This window comes from Prinia subflava, chromosome 1 (genome assembly GCF_021018805.1).
Source record: "Prinia subflava isolate CZ2003 ecotype Zambia chromosome 1, Cam_Psub_1.2, whole genome shotgun sequence".
Lineage (NCBI taxonomy): Eukaryota > Metazoa > Chordata > Aves > Passeriformes > Cisticolidae > Prinia > Prinia subflava.
In genome coordinates this window covers 120,779,432-120,798,873 of record NC_086247.1, presented here as the reverse complement: position 1 = coordinate 120,798,873, position 19,442 = coordinate 120,779,432, and the positions used below count along the sequence as shown (strand labels likewise).

The 19,442-nt window shown below is 42.7% G+C and overlaps 1 protein-coding gene across 2 annotated transcripts in view; it reads left to right on the top strand.

Moving 5' to 3' along the window:
* Positions 1-11,729: 11,729 nt before the first annotated feature.
* The window catches only part of SNX10 (sorting nexin 10), a 36,422-nt gene continuing 28,709 nt past the window's right edge, over positions 11,730-19,442 (top strand). Inside the window, exon 1 of one of the 2 annotated variants that reach the window (XM_063410186.1) lies at positions 11,730-11,796. Coding sequence is in view for 1 of the 2 variants with exons in the window: in XM_063410176.1 (XP_063266246.1) it covers positions 17,810-17,845 (36 nt within the window). In the remaining variant the exon portion in view is untranslated. Of the gene's footprint in view, positions 11,797-17,506; positions 17,846-19,442 lie in introns of those variants that run through there. The other variant, XM_063410176.1, reaches the window with a different exon arrangement.

Below are 19,442 nucleotides of genomic sequence, written 5' to 3'. Positions count from 1 at the left end.
TACTAAAACTTAATGCTAAAAATTACATTTACTATATTATTCAAATGTCAATACAGCATAACTTTTCTACCTAGCATTACTGTATATAGTAAATATCTGCATAGAGCCACACACACAACAAGCCTTTTTCACAACTTCAAAGAGTTGGAAGATGGGGCTTTGAGCAATGTGGTCTAATGGAAAGTGTCCCTGCCCACGGCAGGGAGGGTGAATTAGGTGATCCTTGAGGTCCCTTCCAGACCAAACCATTCTGTGATTCTGTGATTCCATGCCACTGTGACATAACATGTGTGGAAGGGGGACCATGAAAGCAGCTGTTTCTGTATGGCCATCTCCTTGTGGACGTCCACTCAGGATGTGCTCGTTCCAAGAATGGAATGGCAAGCAGTGGCCAAAGAATTTCAGAGTGAATGGTGACTTCCCTCGAGATGGCTCCAGATACTGACATCTCGTCCAGGAACCTAATTATGCTCATTGCTTTCTAGTGAGTGATCTATTTGCTGCCAGGAGATCCGCAGTCAGAGCTCCTGTCATGAAGATTAGTGCCTCCATTAAGAGGATGTTGTGATCATTTAGAGGGAAGTAAGTGAACCAGGGGAATAAAGAGAGTAATGTAAATCTTCGATATTAACTGCTTAAGTATGGGTCAAGGCTTGAACAATGAGATTTTGATTTTCTTTATCTCATGACAGATACGCAAGATCCATGCTGAAGTTTGTAAATGCATTTTTAGGATGAATGTCAACTACATATTAAACTTAAATTTAATATATATGAAGATCTAATCCATTAAGACATGGATTAGAACATTAAAATCCCTTACAAAAGACATTGTAAAGGACTATTTTAAACTACCAACAATTCTGATGAAAAAGAACAGCTTCTCAAGTTCATTTTGGGGGAGTCGTGGTTCCCTTCCTGCTAGTGATTTCATTGCTGTATGTCATACTGGTGGTGGTGTGATGTCCTAAATATACAACTTACTATTTGCCATTTGCTTCTGGCTTACAGATGGCCTTATTGAACATTTGGGCAGGAGGCAGAAATTGTTTAACTTCATCCAGGACAGGTGTGGAGTGGCAGGAGAGAGCAGATACAGAGGAATGCAGACCAGCTGTACATAGAGATGTGCAGTTTGCCTGCTGTGCATATGTGCAAGAGCAACAGAAGGACCAGAGCAAATGGTGATAAACAGAGAGTTGGGAAACTTCTCAACAGTTGGAAGTGTTCCCTCTGCAAAGTGGAGATATTTCAAATTGGTTAAAAGATTATGCATGGGTAAATCACTATCTTTCCAAGAAAGCTGTAGTGCTAGCCCTTGAAGCAGCACCTTCAAACATTCCTGTTCCTTTTGCACGCTCACACCCTAGAATGTGTAAATGCTGGACTAGGCTCACAGAGCTGGCCTGCCAGTGCAAGGCTGAGGATGCAGCAAAGCACCTGAAGAAGAACATTGAAAACAAATGAAAGCACTTTACCCATATAGATAGAATGATTGAGTATACACTGAGGATGTTATGTGAAAACAAGAGATGTGGAGCTTTTTTTTTACACAATTGCAAGAAACCTGTAACGCTAATGCTATCACAGGTTTGATTCCTAGTTCTTCACTCTTTCCCATGACTAATATACACTTTTCTCAAAATAAGTAATGCTGTATTTTTTAAAAAGCAGCAAATTTATTTGAGAGTGCTTTAAAAAAGCAAAATTGAAGTTTAAGGCAATACTGAAACTTTAATTAGCAGAAGACGATGTATGTACCTAAAGACATCAGCACTGAAGTAGATTTTGAAGGCAGTTACAATCTTAAGAGATACTCTCTCTTAGTGGAGAAATGAGGTTCAAACATTTGAACCAAAACTGAGGTTCAAACATCTTTCTCTTGCTTATCACCCCTCATATTCCTTGCTATCTGAAGCTGCTCAAATAGAATGGCTACAGACAGTCCACTGCTTGTGTCTATTTTGAATAAGCACAAAATCAGATCCAATTTCATCTTTTTTGTGTCTGACCCAGCCACATGTCATTCTTACGACAATTTGGCAGGGCCTCACTTGGAATTTGCATGCCTCTTTCCTATACTTAGTGAGAAATTAATTCTGTAGTTGCTAAGGCTGGTCTGAGTAGTCATCACTATATCAAGGCCTGGACACTGCAGATATGAATGAATACATGCTCTGCAAAGGCTTCAGGTAGAGAAGAGTTGCTTATGTAGTCCCTTGAAATCTCAGTTCTCCCTGTTCCCCAGATATGTTTCTGTAATCAGAGGATAATCACTGCAATGGCAACAGCAAGCCCAACTACCATGCTAACCACTCACACAGGCAAAATGCTTCTTTATGATTTTGTTTTGGTTTGGCTTATTAATACAAAAATTTTCTGGGAAAAGAAAGAAATAATTGCAAAAATGCTTCTGGTTTCCTGCTTAACTGTGCTAATGAAGTGAGAGAATGCAGCACAGTACAGCATGGAAATATTTACTTGAAATTACAGCAACTGTGTAGTAGAGTCCCACGCCCCAAACTGAGATGAGACAGGAGGCATTACAAACCTCCCTAGGAATATTGCAATGTCAACAAATCTGAAGGTTTCTGACTTCAGATTTTGAATTTTGTAAAAATTTACTGAGAAATTCTTGCCACTCTTTCCACATTGTTATTATCGAACACTGGTAATTTACAAGGTAGTTAAAAAACAAACCCAAGTGTTTTGAGATTTGGAATCAGAAAGAGGAAATCAAGCCACAGGTGGAAAGCAGAGTCAATCAAACGCCTAAAGCCATGTCTAATTAAGTAACACATTTCAGATAGATCTTGGCATTAGCTTTTTTTTGGCCATGTAATATAATTTAAAAAACTCACACGAGGACATTAAGGGCAAACAAAGCAATGATCTACATCACAGGACTTGTCTACACAGGAAAGAGCTAAGAATAACCACTGCAGAGTATCTGTTCTGCAACAGCTTTCCATGGGGACATTTTTTTCCACTAAGTATGCATTTGTGTGGTTTAGCTGACCATGAGAAGTGAGGTGTGTTAAAAGCAAACAAAAGCATCCATCACGGAAAATAAGAACATCTTTAGGAACTGGTACATGACAGCTTCTGGGCTCTCAGTTTTACACTTCAGATTGTTTCCCAGTAACCACTTTACATGGATCAATCCAAAGTGCACTACTCCTTCACTGTAAATGTAAAAAATGAGGGAAATGGAACAATAGACCACATGGATTCATGATGAGGTAATAGTCAGAAGCTGCTTGTGGTGCTGAGCTACTGCTGCAAATCACACGTTGTCTCACAAAGCCCAGGCTGCCAACAGCAAAGAACCAACAGCACTACTCACACCCTACGACATGTTTCTTTGGCTGTAAACGGCATTACAGATGTTTCTCAGACAATCGAGAAGCTGTTTCAAATATACTAGTGCATACAGTATAATTCATATTGTAAGTTCAAATATTACACAGATGTGACTGTCTATTCCATGTAGATTTTAGACTGAGTATGAAAAAAGGAGCAGGTTTTCTTCACTGTAATAACTTTAAGACAACGGACACAGTCTTCTGAAAGGAAGGGAATACATGGGATACAGGGAGGTCAAAACCTGTCTGATGTGCCAGGCACCAGGAGGCATCTGATGCATCTGAAGCATCTGACTTACTATTAAAAGAATTAAGCAAAACATCCTAAAATACAAGAGGTGATTCTGAACAACTGGTAGTTTTGCTTGCCCATGTCCTTTGATGAACAAACCAGTTGGTTCAGTAGATTTCAATCACATGTGCTTGTAAAATTTATTCACAGCAATGAGGTATTGATAGAACTAAAATGAACCAATAGGTAGATAGAATAGATAGAACCAATGACAGCCATGGACATGTTAAATGCTGTAGGTACAGGTTGCCTATGGGAATCTTATCACCACACGAGAGTAGTCTCAGTCTAATTACGCAGGTTTGCCTAAAAAAAATAAAGCCTTTAAGAAGAGTTTACTAAATTGGCATTCGGAGGGTATATGCTTATGCCTGGGCTGAGGCAGAGACTAAGTTACACTGGGGTAATGTAGCTTTAAATCAACTTAATACATTAATACTAGGAATTGTACCAGTGTATTTATTCTGGTGGAAAAAATCCCACCCATAATGGCTCCTACACCAGCACAAACCCTGCATGTAACCAGGCTACGCGGCCAAGGCTGGGTAATGGCAGGAGGAGTCCACCACAGGAGCAAGCTCCCATCTCTCCTCAGCCTGGTGGGATCTATCCACAGGCAGCATCTCAGAGCACTGGGAGAGCAAGGTGACAGCCTTTGCCTTAAATTTCTCTTGTTTCCTGCTAAATGAGATTGGACAATGTGGCACTTACAGGACCCAAGAGCAGAGTCATTGAAACTCAGCTGGTGCACAGTAACTCATTCGGCTGCCACATCTTCAGCAGAGGTGTAAGCCCTGAGATGACAGGAGAGGCTTGTTCTGGGTTTGACTGGGATGTTAGGATATCTTTGGATGTCAGGAAAAGGGGTCTGTTCCCAGTACCCTAACCACTGTCAGTAATGCCAGGCCCTGTAAACCTTCTTGTTTCCAAGCCTGCTTCTCCTAATTGCATCTCTGCTCCATTGGTAGCCACCTGGCTGCAGCTTGTCTTAAAATATTCACCATTAACTTGACCCCTCCCATTCATGCTCATCTCAGACAAAAACTGTCAGTCTAAATACCTTCGAAAATTACTAATTCCTTCCAGCCTCTTTATTGTAACACCTGGTTCCCATTGCTGGTACTCCAACTTCCTTCTGCCTAAGGGGAACAAAAAGTTACCTTACCAAGCCATTGCACAGACACTGTCTAGAAGTCAACTGCAGAAGTCTCACTCACCTCACCAGTCAAGACCCACTTGCCCCTCAGGTTTGGGGTCCCATCAGCAGAGGAAGCAAGTTTCCAAGGATTCAGGAGTGTGGTGAGAATTGTGGGGTAATCTGCAAAAGAAAATAGATGCTCATTTGGTAATACATATGTGCAACCTCCTAAAAGCAGAGCTCCATCTAAAGTTTATGAAGAATGGCTAATTTTTTAAGTTGTATTTCATTTTTTTCAGATGTGGAATAAATGGCACATGACAGTTTATTACTGGTTTCTTCTTGTCAAAAGAAAAACCAGAAAGATTTGTATCAACTGAGAGTATTTGATCTGAAAATAGCACAGGCCTCTTCTCATTCTACCTCTTTTTATGACTGTATCAGGACAACAGTACACAGTAATCCACACAGGCACTGCCTTTCATATGACATGCACATTTTCTGTGCTAACCAAATGGCAGCTCCAGCCAAGCCTCTGGAAACTCAAAGAAAAAGCTACCATTTTACAGCCAGCCTGACCCAGACATCTCTCACTTGAGATACAGAATTGCCATTGGCTGCCGCTCTGGGCCTGGGGACACAGGTGTTTTTGGAGGACCAGTTAAATCCTGGGCAATCTGAATTGTCTGAACGAGATGTTTGTGTCTGCCTTGACAACAAACATCTAAGTATGCTATATAAGCAGGGAAAATAGGGCAGCCAGCTGCTTGGCTTTTGTGCCTTGCATCCCAGTAGAAAGGGACACAAATAGAAAGGTGTCTTGGATTGCAATATGTAATCAAAAATGTGTATTCTATTTGCCATCTGTTGAAACCAGTTGTGGAGGGGTTTTTTTCTTTCTCTCTCATATGACCCATTCCTCATAACTCCAGGGGGGAGGGGATGGGTGCCTTCTGATAATGGGCCAGCTGTTAAAACCAGGTGGGGCAGTGTTGCTTATCTCTTTCATCAACTTTGTCCACCTTTTGAGGGATATCTTCTGTTAATGGGCCATTAAGGCTCACCACATGACTGATACAATTACATCATCCCATTGTGAGATGCTCCACCCAGTGGGAGGAGCCAAGCCTTCCTACCTGGATAAAAGCTGAGATTCAGAACAGCAGAGCAGCCTGTTTTCCACTGGATTACCAGAGGAAGACCAGATCCATCTCACCACCACTGGACCCTTTCTACAGGATCCTCTCTACTCCCACAGAACCATGGCTGTCACTCCAGAAGGACTTATTTGGACTGCTTCCAACACCCTGACCACCAGGGTGTCAGCTCATATTCTGACTCTGTCAGTGTTTCTAGGATATTTTGTTTGTTTTTTGTGCTACTACATTTGTATTTTTAATATTCCTAATAAAGAACCGTTATTCCTAGTCCCATATCTCTGAAAGCCCTTAATTTCAAAATTATAACAATTTGGAGGGACAGGGTTTACATTGTTCATTCCAAGGGTAACTTCAGCTTTCCCTGACAGACACCTATCTTTCTAAACCAAGACAAAAGGGAAGATGGGAAAGATGGAAAAAAACCACTTATCTGGAGTGTCCTTCAAGAACAAGATTGTTCTGGTTTCACATTGTGCAAGAAACCAGCACGCAGCCAATAAGAAACTGCAGGTTGAAAACCAGTGTATGAGGCTCTTCCAGTCAACCACTGCTTTACACTATTACAACCTTCTCTGAAATAGTCATAAATATCAAGCCAAATTTTAGGGCTGTGTCTTTTGTTACTTTTGCATTTACCCTAGATGTTGATTTTAATTGGTCAGTTTGGTGTATTCATGCAAATAAACAGTGGCTCTATGCTATTTTATTAAACTTGATTTTGAGAAACAAAACTCAGCAGAAATAAATTGCCTAAAAAGAAAGGAAGGAAACAATAAAAACCTCGTGTAAGAAGCAAATGTAGGAGAGAAAAAGGAAAAGAAAGTCTGTATTAATTTGCTTCAATCAAGCATGTAAAAGAGAAGTCCCTTAAAAAATATTCATGTTTCTTTAATCCTTGTTTATTTTCTTCTTGCAGAGTATCGTGCAAGTCCAGCAGGTTGACTAGACAACGCTATGCAAAATCAAGTTTGTTGCAACGAACCACAGCTCTTTCTGATGGTTTTCAGTTTTTAATAAGGCTCTTGGCTTCAGCTCAAGTTGAAAAGATGGCAAAGGAATTTCACTAATAATCCTTTTCTTGTCAGTTGATAATTTTCTTCTTCACACTAAAAACATCAAGGCCTTCCATTTGGCCTTGTCTTCAGATCAGATATAATATGGAAAATTGGAATTACTTATTGGTAAAATAAGCAAAACAAAATAAGCAGTCCTTTTTCATATTACATGCAAATCCAAATAATCCTCTCCCTCCCACAGTCTGACCCAATTTTGCTTGGGCAGACTTTGTGCTTGTAAACCCAGCACTTTTGAGACTGCAATTTAGCAGATACTGCTGAATGTGACAGCACAGCACTTGCAAAACCAAGTCTAAAGCTACTGCACTCATTGTACTAAAATGTCCAGGGTCCTGGCAACTTGCTTGTTCTAACCAAAAGTCCTCCCTTAGCCATGGTCACCTAAATGGACAATTTAAAGCCAAGAGTTTTGTTCCTTCAGCAGTTTTAGATAGAACATTTGCCCAAGCTGCATGAGGGAATATCCTATTTTTTAGGTGGGAGTATTTAAATATGTTCATCTGCTTATTGCCATACATAGTTGGAAAATGGATACAAATTAGTAGTAAGACACTGGAAAATGTGTTGATTTCATGCTTCATTCCAAATAAGCTACAAAGAAATTCCTCCTTGCCAAACATGACACCATAGTGGAGGGACAATTGTTGTTTCCCACCACAGAACACAAACACAAGTAAGGGGAAACATTTGCAGAGTTCCTTCTTTTGTTCATCTCACTCTTTTCTTAATCCTTACACCTTCCACAAAATGAAAACACTGAGCATCTTTACCAAGCATTTTTCAGAATTGCAATCATTGACACAATACCTCTCATTTTTTATTAATGCTTTCTAAGAGTAATGCCTAAGAAACCCAGTGGAGCCTAAACCTGCATGATTTCCTCCTCTTTAGCTGTGAAAATTATGGGAAAATCTTAAAAATAATGTTTTAATTTGTGCTCATAATAACCCAGATTTCTTTGTTCTTTAGTTATTCAGTTCAAAACAGTGTCTTTTGCAAATTTAAGAATCTTCCTTTTTTACCTGGAATTTTTCATTATATGATCAAGCAGTCAGGATCCAGTTCTGTAACATTCTCTAGATGCAAACATTTATTCAACTCGAATGAAATAATCGAGGGATTATAAACATGGGGTAACAAAACCAGCATTGTAATCACTCTGTGACTTCGGCTAGGTCTATGTTAGCAAGTAGCAGGATTCCTACAGGAAAAGCTCTGCAGTGCAAACCTGCTTATGGGGAGGATGTAACCTTCTCCCTCTGTGTGATCTGGAAGATTTGTTCCAGAGTAGCTCCATCAGTGGTTGGAATGCAGCTTTTTTTATATTTCAGGTGGAACATTTCTTATTGTGTCTTTTGGAGCTGCTCCACAAAATGAACCAAAGAGCAGAAAGGGAGGACAACCAGAGATTTGCTTCAAAAAACACATACCTCACCTAAAACAAAATGTCAGTGTAGATGAATGCACACTTAAGTGTACCCTTATGAATAAATGGATGGTCATATCTGTGGCAGATTTAATCTGAAATAAATCAAACTGGTGGAAAGATAGCAGAATAATTTTTTTTCTGTAGTAATTTTAAGGAAGATCTGTTGTGGAATAAAGTTCCCTCTTATTTTTGTTGTTGAAACATGGAAAAAATACTTTACATAGATTCGACAACTCCCAGAAGCGCAATTAGTTTATCATAACATTGAGAGGCAAGTTCTTGGCGTAGGGAAGGGAGTCCCCTGAGACCAGCAGGTCAGCCAACGCCAGCAGCAGGCCCCATCACCCATTCCAGCACTGCAGCTGCACCCTGAGAAACACTGGGACATCTTGTCAGGACACAATGCCACTGGCAGAAGAAAACTGGACAAAAATATCATGAGGACTTCACAGAAATTTCCTTGACACAAATTTTCATCTGTCAACAGAACTAAATTGGAAACAGCAGTTTTCTAAAAGTCCCCCTTGCCCTGATTTCTCTCTCTTTCCTCAGGAAATGAATCTCCTTTTTACAGTCCTTTCGTCTTTTTCTCCTTCATCTTTCCTGTTTTTTTCCTAGGACGTTATACTTTTAATTTATTTATCAGCTGTAATAATCTTTAAGTTTGCTGTTGAGCTGAAAGCTGTTTCCACTTCAGTAGGTCTGGTGGTAGATGCTCTGAGCAGTAAACAACTGGTCCCCCTGAATCTTTTACCAGACAGCTTTATACAGATCAAGGCAAACGGAGAGCCTGTTTTTTGACAAAAGCAAGAAGGAAAAGCAGTTGGAGTATACAGCCCTCATCATCCATGAATAAATGGAGAGAAGAACATAAGAAAGATCATGAAAGCGACTTAGATCAGGAAAATTTTGTCAATGCTAACAAAAAACTGGGTACATTGACCAAACTAGGTTACAGAAAGAGAAGCCCATCCTTGTGAGGAAATCCATCAAGAAGGGCTTGCACAGATCCTCCACTTCAGAACTAGAAAATGTGAATATTATGATGATTGGAATCTGATCCTCCTGCTGCAAGCTTTCCCATAAAAATAGGAAGGAAGAAAAATTCTGTAGGGGCATCATTCACGTCTTCATTCTGCTGCTTGTCACAGTCATCTACAAGTGAAAGTAAGGTCTTTCATTTTCCTTTCTTTCTTGGAATGTATCTGCACACCATAGCCTTATGAAAGGTGATTATTCAGTACAGCACTGAAGTGGAACAGAACAAAAAAAAGTCTGGAAAATGGATGAAGGATTGAAATCCTACAGATAAGCAGTTTGGAAGTTTGAATAGGCCTTCTCCAAAAGAAAAAACTGTTCCCTGTCCTAATTGTTCTTTATTCCATTAAGAACACTTGAATGTACAGACCCTTTTTGCTAAACTTACCTATAACTAATTATGATTTTTTTTTGGCAGCAAAATTGTGTGGCTTACGGGTTGCACTATTTTACATTTATGCAGAGATAACCAAGATTTATAAATCTCACTGATATTAATTTTTGAATACTAGAATATAAGAAAAATTGATTTCTGAGATTAAGTTTATCCTGGCAATCCCACAGAGAACTATTTAATTATGTTAGTCTCATTCTTGCCTTTCATTTCAGCCTTTTCCTATTCTTGCCATCCTTTGTGAATCCCTTCTTGGACAGGGTGGTTGCTCAGAGCGACCACTCAGCACAACATCTGACAGCAATAGCAAAAAGGGTGATGTTCAGCCTTTAGATGCTTTCATCATCCTACCACAAAATTTGCCACTATAGGAAAAGTGGCACTTGGAGCCCTGTCTACACCCACGTGGGGTCTCCACTGCCAGCTGTTCACCATCGCCAGGTATTTTGTGGAAAAGACTGATGCAGAGAGTTCATGTAACATCCCACAATTCTCTGTACGCTGTTACTCTGTTCCAGTAGCTGTTCATCTTGATTTCTACCTGTCTCTGCAGTGTTTTGTTTAAGAGCTCTTACGGGATAAAAGTTTTGGAGTACTCAAGGCAAATTAATAATTATTTTCTTTGAGAATTTTTATCCTAGAACTTTCTTCATATTTTGATGTGTTACAGGAAAAATTAGTCCACAGTTTACAGAAAAAAAAAAGCTAAGAAAAGATTATAGCCTTTTCCGTATTTAGAAATTAAGTAAATATGTATAATGGTATTAAATTAATTCTCTTTTTCAAAATAGGAGAAGTTGCTCAGATCGGCTGAGGATTCTTATCAGTACTGAGATAAGCAAAGATCATTCAAGCTTTTCAGAAGCAGAAACCCTTACCCCTTCTTATCACAACAGAAAATTAACTCTTTTCCTTCCACTCTCATCACTGGATGTTTTCCAAGGCACTTCCATTTATTACTCTTAAACAGATTTCAGAACAAAAGAAAAGCCTCAACAGCAAGAGACAAGCACTGTCACAGATTTCCTTCAGCTCGCCCAGTTCTTTTTCAGAGGACAGATTCCAAAATCCAGGAATCCAAGGTTTTGAGAATTGTGGCACAAACACTATTACGAAAAAAATCTCCAAGTGATGGCACACATTAATCATGTATTTCAAATCCCTCTTGGAATTTTAACACCTAGCTAGTGAGGAAACAAAATTACTAGAACAATGATTTCCTGAGAAACCGAGTAAAGCCGAAAATAAACCTTCACGAGGTATTTTTTGACCTTTGGAAAACTAGTTAATTGGATTTATCAATCACAGAACAACAGAATCATTTAGGTTGGAAAATACCACCAAGATAATCAAATTCAACCTTTGACCTATCACCACCTTGTCAACTACACCATAGCATTAACTGCTGCGTCCAGTCATTTCTTGTAAAACTTCAGGAATAATTTTAATTTTTTTTTCCCCCTTCTCAACTAAAAGGCTTCTACGGAACTCCCAGTAAACCTGTACTTTTCAGTCCGAGCAAGGTGCGTACTTAGGGTGCAATCTCATAAAGCACATGGGGCGCCTACAACTGAGGTGTTACAAGCTGTAAACGTCAAAGAGCCCAGCTGAGCCAAGGTGACTCGATCACGGCGCGCAGATTCGATTAGGATGCACATCTGATGAGGATGCAGGTCACAGGACACCTCCTTCCCCGCTCTGCTCCACGGGCGCGGCGCCAGCACTCAGCCTCCTCCCCGTCCCAAGCGGCCGGGACGGGCGAACCCCCGCTGTTGGCGGAAAGCCACCCTCTGCCCCTCCGGGTGTGCGGGGCCGGGCGGGGCGGGCAGCGCGGCCCCGCCCGCTCTCGGTGACGCGCCGGCTTCTCCCGGCACTGGGCGGTGGCGGGAGCGGCGGCGGTTCGGGTGAGCCGTGCGGGAGCGGGAGCGGGAGCGGGAGCGGGAGCGGGAGCGGGGGGTGTCACACCATCCGGACAGCTGGGGGCCGGCGGGGCTGCGTGTGTGGGGCGAGGGGTGCGGGCCAGCCCCGGGCTCGGTGACACTGCCGGGCTCGGTGACACTGCCGGGCTCGGTGGCACTGCCGGCCTCCATGGCACTGCCGGGCTCGGTGACACTGCCGGGCTCCCTGGCACTGCCGGGCTCCCTGGCACTGCCGGGCTCCGTGGCACTGCCGGGCTCGGTGACACTGCCGGGCTCGGTGACACTGCCGGGCTCGGTGGCACTGCCGGGCTCCGTGGCACTGCCGGGCTCGGTGACACTGCCGGGCTCGGTGACACTGCCGGGCTCCCTGGCACTGCCGGGCTCCCTGGCACTGCCGGGCTCCCTGGCACTGCCGGGCTCGGTGGCACTGCCGGGCTCCGTGGCACTGCCGGGCTCGGTGGCACTGCCGGGCTCGGTGGCACTGCCGGGCTCCCTGGCACTGCCGGGCTCGGTGGCACTGCCGGGCTCCGTGGCACTGCCGGGCTCGGTGGCACTGCCGGGCTCGGTGGCACTGCCGGGCTCCGTGGCACTGCCGGGCTCGGTGGCACTGCCGGGCTCGGTGGCACTGCCGGGCCCGGCGGCAGCGGCCGCGCTCCGCGGGCGGCCCGGGGAGCCCCGGCCCAGCAGCCGGGGTGCCCCGGCGGCGGCGCTCGGCTGCTCCCGGCCCTCTGGAGTGTTTTTCCCGCTGATCTTTGACAGAGGGCTCCGCCGCGGTTTACGGCGCGGTAAATGACTGCCCTTAGCAATGATTAACGCCGGGCAGGGAGAAGATTTACTACTAATCTTGTTTTGGTTCGCTCCTCTTTGTTTTGCTGTAGCAAATCCATCGCCTTTGGCAACTGTGATCTACAGATCACAGGGATGTGCAAAAGCTCTGTATGTATATATATACACATATTGTTATTGTTGTGTATATGCATTATATAACGCGAAATATACATATGTTATACAAACATATAATGTGTATCATAGCATGCTTTTGTATTAGATGCATCATATTGGAAGTACTATTCTGTTAGTCAGGAGAATGCCTTATGTTATTTTTAAATTCTGTGTTACCTAAGTTAAGCAGCATGAGAAATTTTTCGGTACGTATGATGACAGCCTATGAAAACACAGTATAGAGTTAAAACTGAATGATTTATAAAGCAAAGGAAGTTCCAGTGACTGAGGGTTGCTGGATTTGCCTTGGGTCTTATTCTGGAGTTGGGCACAAAGGCACGGGGGCAGCTGCCAGTGCTGTTCCTTGAGGCGCCAGTGCTTGCTGCCCATCTCACACTTGCTGGGGTCACACCCCTGGAGACTGGGACAACTGCCTGGGTGTTTTCACAGCCCTTCAGGGATGTGGCAGTTCTAAGTCAATACTGCCTAATTCTGCTAGCAGTGTCCAGGGATAGAGGCAGATGGAAATGTGGAGCCAAGCTCTTGAGGACGGGGTCTGGCTCACTCGGGCGTGTTTGAGGCACCCACATCACCCGTGACCCAGGGGAAACTGCAGCTGGAGTTTTCATTGCCCACTCCGCTTCTCACATTGACAGAAATAGCTCAAGTGAAGGGAAAAGTTTTCCTGTTTGTGCTAGGGACAACTGAAACTGAAAGTAATGCAAGGCAGGGCTTTCCTGAATGACACAATACTGGACTTCCTTGAGAAAAGTGGAAATACCAATGTTTTCTTTGTGTAGAGGATGCAAATAATAATTATATCTGACTCAGGCTAGGGTGTCATTTATGATGCTTGACTTGAAATCCAGAAATCTCTTGTTTCTAATGTATATTTTATGTTGAATTGAAGGAGTGTGTTTGCCTTTTAATGAATTTAAAGATCTTGCATTGGCACACCATGGTTGTATTCATAGAAATACTTATACCTTTATTATAGATGATGATGATTTTAAATTTTACTAGGAAAATAATTATACTTAATTTTTTTTAAAAAAGGAGGGAAATATTTTGAAAATATTACTACTAAGGATTTGTGCTCTCCTACCATTGCAAAACACCTGTGCTTTTCCACCTTAACTTGTGAAGAGCAGCTGTTCTGGAGGTTAGCCAGCCCTGGTGTAGCTGCTTGAGCTCATTCTGTGATCTCGGCATGCCCACAGTGATGAGATGCTTTTAGCATAGGTGCAGTGTACAGGTGAGTGGCACCCTGCTGTGCTGAGGCTCCAAGTGTCCTGAGATTTCCCTTCCCAAGCACTATACCATGCTGAGCAATAACTACTGAGGATTTGGGTCAAACTGAGTAATTCTCAGGTGTAAGAACAAGTGGAGCATTGAATCAAACCATCAGTTGGCAGATGTGAAGTGACCTCTTGGTGGACTGTCACCATTGAGCCAGGACTGGTGACGTGACCCATGCAAGGCAGTTCAGTGCTACACTGAACAGATGAGGAACAGGACATCATGAGGATGAAGGCTCTGTTCACAGACATTTTAGATCCCTTGTGCTGCTACCTGTGCATCGCTTATAGAACAGCTTTTTTCACCCAGACACAGACCATGGCAGTCATCAGTTTGAACGTACCTAGCTAAGCAATCCTAGAGCATCTTTCCTTGATGCTTCCCTCCTTCCTTCCCCTGGCAGCTTATTGATGTCCTTGCCACAGAGCAGCGTTGCCTTTGGCCTGCTGGGCTGAGCCTGCAGATCAGGCACTTGCTTCAGTGTGGTGTTCCCCTCTGCCCACCCTTCTCCTGGGGATGGAGAGATACTGTCAAGGGAACCAGTGCAGAAGTTGGGGCCTTTCTGACCATAAAGGGCTGAGTCAATCTTGTGGCCTCATTTTAGTCAATTTTTACTTAATGTGTTTCCTAATTGCCATCCTTTTAGGCAACTGCAACCTTCTCTGCTTTTATCATGCAGTTTTGTAACTTCTCCATGTGAAAGAAGGAAGTAGTCCTCTGGAAGGCTGATCAAAAAAGAAAATCCGAACAAAAACAAAAAACCCCAAAAGAACAAAACCCACACTATGATAAATCACAAAGCAAAAGAAGTTGTGAACATTTACAGCAGCATGGACTGCTCGGGCTGTTTCTTGCTTCCTGGGGGTAGGTAGGTAGTATAAGACAGGTGACAACTTTGGTGTGTCATATCTCTGCAGTGTGTCACACCGATCTTATTTCCATGCATGTGGTGTTTAGTACGCATAAAGTTTTGCCTTTTGTAAACAGAGAAGTAAAAGAGATCTCAATAATTTAGGATATTGTGGGGTTTTTTTCTTCTCATTAAACATCTTGTGTATTTTTATTATCTTAAAAAAAAAAAACAAACCAAAAACCTTCAGCAACTTTTTTGTTCTTTCGATAAAAATACAAAAGCACAGCTATGTGTCCTACAGGAATTTCCCAACTTCTTGGCAAAATAAGTCTTGGAAAAGTGAAGCAAATCATGTGTCATGTCTACAGGGAGCTACATGCACAAGTTTGCTGCGTAGTGTTTGGCTCTGGATCTTTGTATCATCGCTTGCTAAATCTCTACACAGAACTTGAGAATAGAAACATCTTTTGTAAGCATTCTTCTTCCCCAGCTTGGAGGGAAATAAAGAAACCCAGAAGAATCCTTGATTAGTATGTTTACAAAACATTCATGTTTGGTATATAGACATTGAAAGACAGGAAGGCAAAAATAAAAAGCTTGTCATGCCACTGCATTGGTGGCTGCAGGTGTGACCTCTCCACCCACAGAAAGCAGACTGCCATCATGATTTCCTTGTTGGCAGAAGCTCCAACTGAATCACACGCTTGGTCAACAGCTCTCTGTGCTGTTAAAATCAGGCATCTGTGGGAGGGAAAGAAGAAACAGAGAGACTGCAAAGATGGCTTGGAGCTGAAACCACTTGCAGTAGTCCTGGCACAGATAAACCCTCATGGTGGGAGATGTTGCAGGAGGAGCAGGGTCTCCTGAGGAATCTGCAGTGCACATAGCACCAAAGTGCTGCCTGTGCAGCATCCAGCAGTTTGGGCACGGATCTGATGTATGTGACTGGTGCCTTTCAAGGCGACTGTCTAGAGAGATCCAAAACACTTGTCATGCTGGCACATGACCTACAGTTCATCCACGCTCTTCTTGAGCAGCAGCTGAAGAGTGAGTAGGACACCTTGTGAGCATTCACAAAGACACCCAGCTTCTAAGTTTAGCTGTTTGAATCTTACTTGTCCAGGTTTCTGTAGACCAGGCGGAACAGTGGGAGTTTTAATAGAACATAATCCAATGATAAAATCACAAATGGTTCTGCAATTTGCATAGTGTTCCTCCAGGGATCCTCTTTCCACTTGGAGAAATTCAAACCAGTATTTTCTTCTCAAGGCCTATTTAGTGAAATGTCTTCACAGAACTCGTAAATGTCCTCAGAGCTCCTGGTTTCAGTTTCGTTTCTGATTTTGTTGGGCCTGTTCTCCACAGAGAAAGGAGCCCACATTGTCTGCCAGCCTTTGTGCTGGCCCTTGACTTGCTCCCTGGTGAGCTTACTCCTTCAATATTTAGGGGACAGACACAACATACATACTATGTTCTTGCTTGTTTTCTTCTGCTCTGTTGGAAGTCTGCAGTTAAACAGGGTTTATCTTTGGATTGATGCTGTGCAGGTGTTGCTCTAGGTGTCCACAGCATACCAGCTCTGCACATTGTCTCACTGGCACCTCAGCATGACTTTTGTCAAACTGTCTCCCAGTATGGCAGGTGAATTTATCAATAGATACGAACCTTGAAAAAACTATTACAAAAAGCATCACCCTGTGGGCCCGACCTGAAAGGAAGTACTTGATTGGATTGAAGGGAGTTTCTCTTTGCTCCAGTATCTTCATGTGCCTGGTGTTATAGATTGTCATAGAGCTGAGGGGCAGGATGCACACCAGCCAGTTCCATTTGTTTGAGAACAGGTAAACCAGCCATAATTTCATTATGGATCTTCTCTCTTGTGCATAAAAAGAGGAAGCAATTTACCCTCCATGCCTGCTTTTTTGTGGTGTGAATGAATTCTTGTTTCCTGATATTGAAAGGATTTGTGGCTTAAGAAAATTACTTCTTCCTTTCCCTTTCTTCTCTACCAGAGATGTCCAGGAAGATGCACTTGCTTATAGCTAAAACTACGTTTCAAAGCCAAACGTTCTACTCCTGCAATAAAACATCTATTTTACTGTAGAATTGACAGTGAGTAATTGACCCTGACCTCTGTTTGTGTGCTGCCCACGCATCCTTGAAGCCCTTGCTCCTCCTTTCCCTCAGGGAGGCCCTAGCTGCTCACCTACCTTGCTTCTTGTGTACAGCAGCAGTCACCAGGTTGTCAGTTTTGCCTTCTAATAGTCTCATTGTTTTAATTGTGTAATGGTGATGTGTGGTTTTAAATTAGTCATAACTTTAGCTTCTTTTTTAATGAGGTCTTCAGTTGTCTTCCCAGAGGGGAAGGCTTTGTATTCTCAAGAGCAGTGTGTCTTTCCCCAGAAGAAATTAATTTCTGCTAATGACATATGAAAAGGTGAGGTGGCAGTGGAGGTGTTGGGGAGTGATTATGGGGAGAAGGGACATATCTGCAAGTCTCAGGCACTGAAGAACATCTTGATAATGCCAGAGCCTCTGACGTGCCAGGCACTCGTGTATAAATAGTCACGTTGGCACGTAGTGTCATAGCAGTCATGCCTTGAGAACAGCTGAGTCTAACAGCCTTGTCTCTCATGCACAGCCCAAAGACACCCTCACATGTCTTCAGACATGTGAAATAATAACACTGATGTTTAATGACTGAGACACGAGTTGTTGTGCTCCCCAAGGATTTAGGACTGCGTGGCATTTGTTAGATCTGTCTTGGCCACTGGTTGCAGGTATTGACTGTTTGGAGTTGGAGAGGCAGGAAGGCAAATCACTCATTCCAGATGAGAGAAAGCCCTTGTCTCCACCTCTCTGGGTGGATGAAGATGAGCCACAGAATATGCTGAGTTGGAAGATATGTTTGACTTGTTGGCTGGGAAAAAGATGGCAACAGTAGGTATGTAATCCAGTGCTAAACCTTAGAGTTGAAATGCAAGATCCTCTCCCAGCTGAGGTCGTTTTTTGTGAGCTTTCTATAGCTGAATCGCAGGGGTTTAATGTAAACCATGGTAGGCTGGTGTTAATAGTCCAGGTCAGCTTGCAAAGAAAGCATCTTGATTTTCTCAGGAAAACTATCCATCAATATTTGCAACAAACCTTGTAACTAATGCAAAATAACCATAAAGATAATTTCAAGTATTGTGGACTAACTTTAACAAAACATAAGGCAATCTTTAGGCTTCAGTCAGACTTGGAAAATAATATCCTGTACTATGGCATAAGCAATGATTTTTTTTCAAAAAACAATTCTTTCATTTTTCTCCGGGGTTTCCAGAGTCACAGATCCTTTGGACCAAGGCAAGTTGTACGCATTAAATATCTTTTCTTAGAGTAATTGATTTGCTTGAAAAAAATAAGGCTTTGGGGCTTACAGCATCAGAACAACACTGTGTAAACACTAGTTGACACTCCAGAATAATTTTGACCACCTGAGGATCACTAGAGCTTCTGTCATTCTAACCTTGGATGGTAATTGACTTGTCTGAAATAGAAGTTTGTTAGCAGTGTGGAAAAATTGTAAGTGGGTTTATGTCTTTCATTGGATTTCTAGCAAAGTTAAATTCTAAGGAGTGCTGTCTTTTCTCCATAAGCTTGACTAAGCTGGATAACTTTCCAACCTTGAATATCTTTATTCTCTCTTTAATGTAGATGAAATTCTGGATTTCAGGGTTCAGTTAATAACTAGCTTTTACAATTGCAATTGTTTTTAGTCTAGATGACAGAAACGTCTAACAATTCTTCTTCCTGTTCTCCTGCTAGAACAATGATATACAGGCCCTGTCAAGGACAGTGCTATCTTTACAGAGTGCTTTCCAAGGATGTAGAATACTTGCTGTGCATAATGTGGTGCAGGATTTGAAGCTCGCCTATAAAGAGGAAAGGCATCCTCAGTAATGGTTGTTTACATCTGCGGTGGCGCTAAGTCACCTAATTGTGTCAGTCCTGCAGAAAAGTGACAGGCAGTGAGGAGTGGGCTGGATACCTGCAGTGGGGCTTTCCCCCGTGGGCTTCCAGCTGCAGGGACGTGTGGTCACTGGTTCCTTCTGTTGGTTTCGCTGAGGGGCCGTGATTGTGGTTCTGTTCTGAGATCTGAGCCTAGCCCTGGGCCGAAAGGCCATTGTCCCTGCAGCATCACTGTGTTTCTACAAACCAGGAGAGCTGGAGAGGACCTCTTGGTGGATATCAGATCCTGCCAGCCACGTGGTAGACATTTACTGTGGATTTAACTGTAGGACCACAAAGTAGTACTTCTAGTACGTCCATACATAACGTGTATGTTTCCACTGATTTAGTTAAAGGTGTGGTTGTGTGAACTGACACTTGTTCTAAGACTGGATTGTGTGTTTTTGGCCTGAAATAAATATATTTAAGTGAACTTGGAATAAGCTGTATTTAACACAAACCAGTTTTCTCTCGATCAACTATTTTCCCATAGGCTTGCCATAGAGATCAGTGCATTCTGTTCATTTTGGCAGCACCTTCTCTGTGA